At 48.5% G+C, this 7,186-nt stretch overlaps 1 protein-coding gene across 8 annotated transcripts in view; it reads right to left on the bottom strand.

Moving 5' to 3' along the window:
• Positions 1-2,566: 2,566 nt before the first annotated feature.
• Positions 2,567-7,186, bottom strand: part of Usp48 (ubiquitin specific peptidase 48) — a 67,087-nt gene continuing 62,467 nt past the window's right edge. For 6 of the 8 annotated variants that reach the window (XM_015999280.3, XM_006980856.4, XM_006980857.4 and 3 more), the window contains 2 exons: positions 5,998-6,024; positions 2,567-5,053 (listed from right to left, as the gene is read on the bottom strand). In XM_015999280.3, coding sequence (XP_015854766.1) covers positions 5,031-5,053; positions 5,998-6,024 — 50 coding nt within the window. In that variant the 3' untranslated portion in view covers positions 2,567-5,030. Of the gene's footprint in view, positions 5,054-5,997; positions 6,428-7,186 lie in introns of all 8 variants that reach the window. The other 2 variants (XR_013049408.1, XR_013049407.1) reach the window with 2 other exon arrangements.

The following is a 7,186-nucleotide window of genomic DNA, read 5'->3' as shown; positions in this document are numbered from 1 at the left end:
TGCGACGGTTTGAGGGACAGCCATTTCAGGCTTAACTCTGGCTCCCAGTGGAAGGAACAGTACAGTCTGGTTTCGGAATCTGACAAGTGAGCACAGGCTGGGTCCTCTCTTTCATCTGGAGAGGTGAGGCGCTACTGCAGTCTTCAGACACAAACTGCCCAGAGGCAGCTCTGAGGTTGACAAGTCCTCAGAGTCAGCCCTGTTTGGCAACTTTCCAAAGGCACACCTGGAGCATCCTCCAGGGAGTCAGGGAGTGAAGCGTGGGAACAGTGCCTGATGTGCCAGGAGGCCCCCCTTTCTCCTTCTACCCAGCAGGGAGAATGTTTGACAATGTCCACACAGCAAACTTCCGTATGTTCAACTAGGAACACACTTGCCCAGGATCATAAAAGGAGCTGGCTGTCCCTGTTTACAAAACAGGAGTGGCAGGGGCAGGAACGGCCAGATACAAGTGTGCAGAGGCCAGTGTGCCAGCCGGCCATGGTCCAACCCAGGCGGTGGCTTCCCTGGAGTGTGTCCCCATTTCCTGTGGCCCAGGGCCTGCCTGGCCTGGCAGCATTACCCTCTATCTGGAACCCAGCAGCCCCAACAGTTGCTGCTACAGGGCTGGCTCCTCCATGTCCAACAGCAGCTTTAATGACAGGCCCTGGCTGCCCCTGGGGTGCTGGCCAAGCCAATGCAGGAAGTTTCTTTCACTGTCTATGTTCCGGGGTAGGGAGCAGATGACACTGAGGGCAACATAGGCCCAGGGATGCAGCTCAGTTAGTTAGAATGCTTGCCTAGCAGTGTATGAGGTCCTGGGTTCAATCCTGAGCACCCCTTAAGACTAGGTGTACTGATGCATACTCGGACTCTTATAGGCAAGAAGACCAGCAGTTCAAAGTCTACAGCGCCTACAGTTTTAGGTCAGCCTAGCTAAGACCCTGTCAGAGAGGGACCAATACAAGCAGGAAATGGTAACCCATACCATACTCCCAACACTGTGGAGGCTAACACTGGATCAACAAGTTCAAGGCTAGACTGTGCTACCTAGTGAGGCCTTGTGTAAAAACAAAGAAAACAAAGGCCGGGAATGGTGCCTCACACCTTTAATCCCAGCACTCGGGAGGCAGAGGCTTCCAGGACAGGCAGGGACACAGAGAAAACCCATCTCAAACCACAGTTATGCTGAAGCAGCTCTCCTGCAGAAGACTTGCCTCCCCTGGACAGGACACAGCAAAGGCTTAGACAGTGACACCCCAGCACAGGCCTCGATCCCGAAGGTAGACCACCGTCAGCTTGAAGAAGGTGCAGAGGTGCCAGATGTGATAATGGTTCCACCACTCCTTCCTACAACTTGCCAAGTGGTAACTTGGCTCAGTACAACTGGTTCTGGAGTTTGTGGGGGACACACAGAGACAACTGTTTCTAGTTCTCAACTCTTGAACAATTATTACTTGTAAAACTTCAACAATCCAGCTGGGTGGTGGTAGCGCACACCTTTAATCCCGGTACTGGGGAGGCAGAGCCAGGTGAATCTCTGAGCTTGAGGCCAGCCTGGTCTACAGAGGGAGATCCAGGACGGGTACCAAAACTACACAGAGAAACCCTGTCTTGAAAAAACAACAAAAAACTTCAACAATCCATGAACAATAAAAAAAAAAAACCACCCCTCTCTAGCCAAGAATTACCAATGAAGCACCAAGAGGCACCCTGGCGCCTGCACATCCTTGACTGTGCAGTCACAGAGAAGTTTCTGACGTTATTGGCAATGGAAATCAAAACAATTGAAGCTGCCCTTCGGGGGCAAGGACTGCCCATCAGAAAGGCAAAAATCTCCCGCACACATTCTAACCGCGTTTTGAATGCCTTTCAGCACGTCTCTGCTGATAAACAAGGGCTCAAGCCGTGTGTTGTTTAGTCACTGGCTCTGGTGATACGGGCTAAAGGGGAAGATCTATGAAAGAGGTTAATGAACACCTGGCTGGCCGGCCAGCCACCGCCACAGCCTGCAGAATGGAATGTTTAAGTACTCGGTGAAGGCAGAGCAGAGGCTTCCGGATCCCTCAGCGGGCTTTCAGACTGTGCATGAACACCTAATCCTCCAGAAGCTGGGGTGAGCAGGGCAGGACGTGCTCAGAGATGAGGAAACAGAGACCACGGTCAGCAGCTTTCCTTGCTAACTAACAAAGTAAAAGGTAGAATTACTGGGAATCCATGTGGACCCTTCCTATACACCCAGGCCCACGTGTCAGGGTTAGGCACACCTCCACCATCAAGAAAGAGTTCCCTAAGGAGAACTGTTCAGTGTTGTCCACCCTTTCATGTTATGGGGCCTGAACAGATTCCTGATCAGCACTGTTAACATACCTGCACTCTGCCCTACCACCCTGTACCCTGACTACCCTTGAGCACTTGGTGACCTGCCTGGCTACGACAGAACAGGTAATACAGGCTTCCCTGCTCTGTACAGAGACAAACCATCCCTTAGGTATCAAAAGCAGTGGCTGCTGTTGATCAGGATCTGATCAGACACAGGACGGAAGACTGACAGGTGAGAGGACAAAGAACTCACTCTGGACTAACATCCGTGGAAAGAGACAAGTGTCTTTAATTTGGCAGAAAGGTTGACAGTGATTCTCAACAATAAAGTTCATAAATACAGAAAACAAAGTTCTCTCAGGGAATGAAGACATCAAATGATAGCCTACATGTCTGGTAGTGGCAATAACCGTTTCAGCATAGGGAACTCTACACATTTGCTTGGGATTAAAGAATGATCAGAAATACAGACGGGAGCTGGGGATGTAGGTCAGTAAGCAGAGTATTTGTCTAGCCTGCACGATGCCCTGTGCTCAGGTCTCAGCGCACCACAGGAAACCTGTCAGTGGCCATATGCCTGCAATCCCAGCACCTGGGAGGAAGTAGGAAGATCAGAAGTTCAAGGGTATCCTGTTACAGTGAGTCTGAGGCCAACCTGGTTACAGGAGTCCCTGTCTGGGAAAGAAAAAGGAAACAAAGGAGAAGCCTATAGAGTATCATAATCTGGTTTAATGCCATTTCTGAAAGCAGCTTTTTAGAACCCACTTAATGCCATTTAGAACCCAGTAGAACAGCTAGCCTATGTTTTAAGGCCACCCCATCTCAGAAGCCAACCAAACAGCACGTATTAGTAAGCAGGAACTGTTAAATACACGTGCATTTTCTCCAAAATTTGTCTACTTCAAGCTGTGAAGAAGCAGCAGCCCAGGGATTCCAAGCTGCTCGGGAGTGGCCTTCTTTCTGGGGCCTGGGCTGCAGCTCCAATAAGACTCTGCAGTGTGAGGGACGATGGCTGAGTTTGCGGGGAGTCGGAGTGGAAGCACGGAGTCGCTGAAACTGGGTCTACCCCACCTGCGTCTGCCTCAGTTAATGGTTGTTCCTTTGTTAACATGATGTAAAGAAACGGAGGCTGCCTATGCAACAAACCTTCCAAGCCGTCCACTGCAACCTGGGAAAAGCCTATCAGATTTCTACAACTACTGGCTCGTCGGCATCCAATCCCAGGAAGAGGGGAGAAACCTTTTGTCACTTATGCCCACCACCACCTGTGTGTGACGCTGAGACTCTGCCAGTGCCTTGTCACAGAGCCACTGGCTCCAGGCTTCTTTGCAAGGATGTAAAGGTCATTTGTCAAACACTTGGTGACCTTTTAAGTGTCGTGGCCTTGGGAAAGAGCTCTTTTGAGTGAGGCTTGGTCCCATTTCCGTGGTGTTCAAAAGGACAGAACTGGAAACACAGGTCACTTGAGTCCAAGTGTTCCCAGGCATGGGCTCCTAGGGTAGCTTTCCGGGAAGTGTGGAAGGTGTGTAACTCTTCCGGCCCTGCACAGGGCTCTTCACCTCCTCTAGCACACCAACTCTTCACTGCAGACACAAACACTACACTGGAGTTTTACCTAGCAGCCATGAACACTGACGGGGAGCTATCAAAAGATGCTACTAATGTTGAGATCGGCTCTTTTTATAAGTTAAGCAAAGAGGTTTAAAACCTTTTAAACTAGAGGTTAAAAAAAAAAGGGGGGGGGGGAAAAGCCTGTGTCAGCATCTGGGCCACAAACATCCATACCTACTCAACAGAGAAAATACAAACGGCCAACCTTCCCAACCCAACCCCAGCCTCACGCTCCATTAAAACCCCTGTTCCTGCAGATCCGGATGCTGCTTAGACTATTCACTGCCAACAGTAGTCCTGAGTTGGAGGAGACAGCACACCCTGCATCTTCTCTCAAATGCCCCTCTAAGGGATGTCAGAAGGACGCTTTTCAAAGTGAGGTCCGGGAACTGGAGCTGGAGGAGGGGAGGCCCGTACTGTCCTGCTGAGCGTCAGTCCAGCTCGCACTCTTCAGTCCTTCTGCCAATGTTCAGGGAATATTTGCTTCACTGCCACACACTGAACATTACCCATCACCTCGGAAACGATGGTGCCCATTTGACAAGGAAAGCACAAAGGTGCCCTCCTACCCAGCACCGCCACACATCGATCGGGCGGCAGGACTATGGCTGACCTGCAGTAGAGCTCTGAAGACATGTTCCACACTGGCAAATTCTTCACTTCCATGCTTTATTGAAAGGTGAGTATGGGTCAAAGACAGGTATTGATTAGCAGGTCGTGTCTCTAGACAGTCACTTGGAGTTCAGAGCAGGACGCTATCCCATGCACTTCCACACAAATCCACTACTGCATGAAACTGACCGGGACTCTGCTCCCTCCTGTGGCTCCAAATCTCGTGTAAACATGATTTACTCTTCCTGCTACTCTGCTTACTCGCCCCCCTCCCAGCACCTCTTACACAGAAAATCTGAAACATCTCCTTCAGCTCTGACGTCCATCAGTGCAATCTGCTTTATTTGACATAAGGCAATAGGGACAGTCTCTTTGAATAGATTTTTGCCTTTTGGAAGAGCCAGGTAATAGTTTAATTTTTAAATCCACTTTTTCTTTAATGCCCTAACATGTCAAATTCCTCTTCCTTTCTGGTTATTCCTTGGCAGTCAGCAAGTGGTCAAAGATTAATGTCCAAGCAGACCCGTACCTGAAATAGAACACACGTGGAGGGATGGCTGAAATTATGAGTTTGTGTATTCTGTTTGGCAAGAACGTGTCAACAGGGAATATCCACCATAATAAATGAATGCAAGGGCCCTTGGCACTGAGGATCAAGACAAAATACTAGCAGACTCCAAGCTCTCAGGGAAATCACATTTTGGTTGACAGCCATGGTTTCCTATGCGCATCACACAAGTTAACGGGGGTGGGTGTTGATTGATGCTTTCATTTCAAGGCCATGTCCATAAAGGAAAATTTTACTTTGTTTTGTTTGGACCCTGCCAGGCTTTCCTTTGTGACGCTCACATGCACAACAAAGCCACACGGGGAGGAAGGAGGTATTTAGGCCAGGAGCCTTGGCACTGCCCAGTGAGGAACTGCTGGCATTTAATTCAATCCTATTTGGGGAAAACTCCCAACCTGCCACAGACCATGGGAGTGGTGAGCAGAGAACCAGCTCAGCTCCTGCATCTACACATGCCAACTGTCTGTACAGAGACAGTGTTGAGGAACCAAGGCACCACTGTCTCCACCTGAAAAATCTTCATAATTAACAAAGCCTGCACTGACCTGACGTAAGCGTACAGTCTCCCACCATTAACTCTTACCAGTTACATACACACTCGCAGCCCTGCTGAGATGGAGCTGATTGGAGCACTAGGCAGAAGGTTAAATATAAATCTAGAAATGTTACTAATTTCCAATCTCCCCAAAATGAAAATGAGGAAAATTCCTCACACACAGGCCTGATCTGAGGCCTCAGTACTGAAAAACGATAACCAGAAGCTGGAATAAAAATGCTTTCAGCTAAAATTAATTCCAGTCACGAGACTTGGATTGGATTAAATTTTAAAATCAAATTACAGCCTTCACTTTAATAGAGAGTCACAGCATGGCTCTGACATGGAGGAAGCATGACAAATGCCTTACCTTTAAACCCCTCTTCCGGCATACAAACTGCAGAAAGAAAAGAATTCCAGAGTGAAAGACTGCCTGTCAGTTAGTGAGAGCATGTCAAATGCCTCAAGATGAGAAGTTGAAAATAACTTCTAATTGCTTTAGTCACCGGGAATGGTTCCTTCTGAACCTATGGTAGCAATGATCTGATGACCTTCTGTCATCAAAGTCACACATGCACCATTTAGAAAGGCAAATGCTTGTGGCATGCTTGGAGACCTCACGGCTGACCCCTTGGAGCTCTCTCCTCCTGTCACTCACTCCCACATGACAGATGCCACTGTGAGATTCTGTAGTAATTTCTTCTGATATTTAGTTTCCTTCCTTTTTATTTGTTAAAGATTTCATTTTTTTTTTTAAAGATTTATTTATTACATATACAGTGTTCTGCATGCATGTATCCCTGCAGGCCAGATGAGGGCACCAGATCTCATTACAGATGGTTGTGAGCCACCATGTGGTTGCTGGGAATTGAACTTAGGACCTCTGGAAGAGCAGCCAGTGCTCTTAACCTCTGAGCCATCTCTCCAGCCCAAAGATGTGGGTTTTGTCTACATATATTTCTGTGCACCCCATGCATGTCTGGTGCCTGCAGGTATCAGAAGGGAGTTGGACCCCCTTGAACTGGAGTTACAAATCATTGTGAGCAACCATGTTGATGCTGGGAAGCAACCTGGATCCTTTAGAAGAAAAACAAGAGCTCCTATCCACTCCTAACCACTTCAGCTCTACTTCTGAGACAGGATCTCACACTATGTAAGCCAGACTCGCCTAGAACTTGTGGCAATTCTCCTGTCTCAGCTATAAGCATAGGCCACCACACTTTGCTTAGTTTTCTTTCTTATCTTAGCCTCTGATTTACTTCCAGTGAAGAACATCTGGCTCTTCTACCACCTGCACCACCTTGGCAATACCAAGTATGCCCCCAATGGCCACTGGTGCCTCCAGTTCCCTTGCTCACGTGCTCTCTTTTAGCGTCTGCTAACTCCTGCATTAACCACTTACTTTGTCTCTTCTGCATCCTGCTGCAGTAATCTGGTCAAGGCTGCCGCCATCACTTCCATCATCCTTGTAGAGAGCTCATCCTAAAACCCATGTCCAGCCCCCCAAATCTGGACCAATGCCTATACTACTTGCCATACAGCCTGGGCTCAGAAATCTC

Source organism: Peromyscus maniculatus, chromosome 2, assembly GCF_049852395.1.
Source record: "Peromyscus maniculatus bairdii isolate BWxNUB_F1_BW_parent chromosome 2, HU_Pman_BW_mat_3.1, whole genome shotgun sequence".
NCBI lineage: Eukaryota > Metazoa > Chordata > Mammalia > Rodentia > Cricetidae > Peromyscus > Peromyscus maniculatus.
This window is presented reverse-complemented; position numbering and strand designations above follow the sequence as displayed.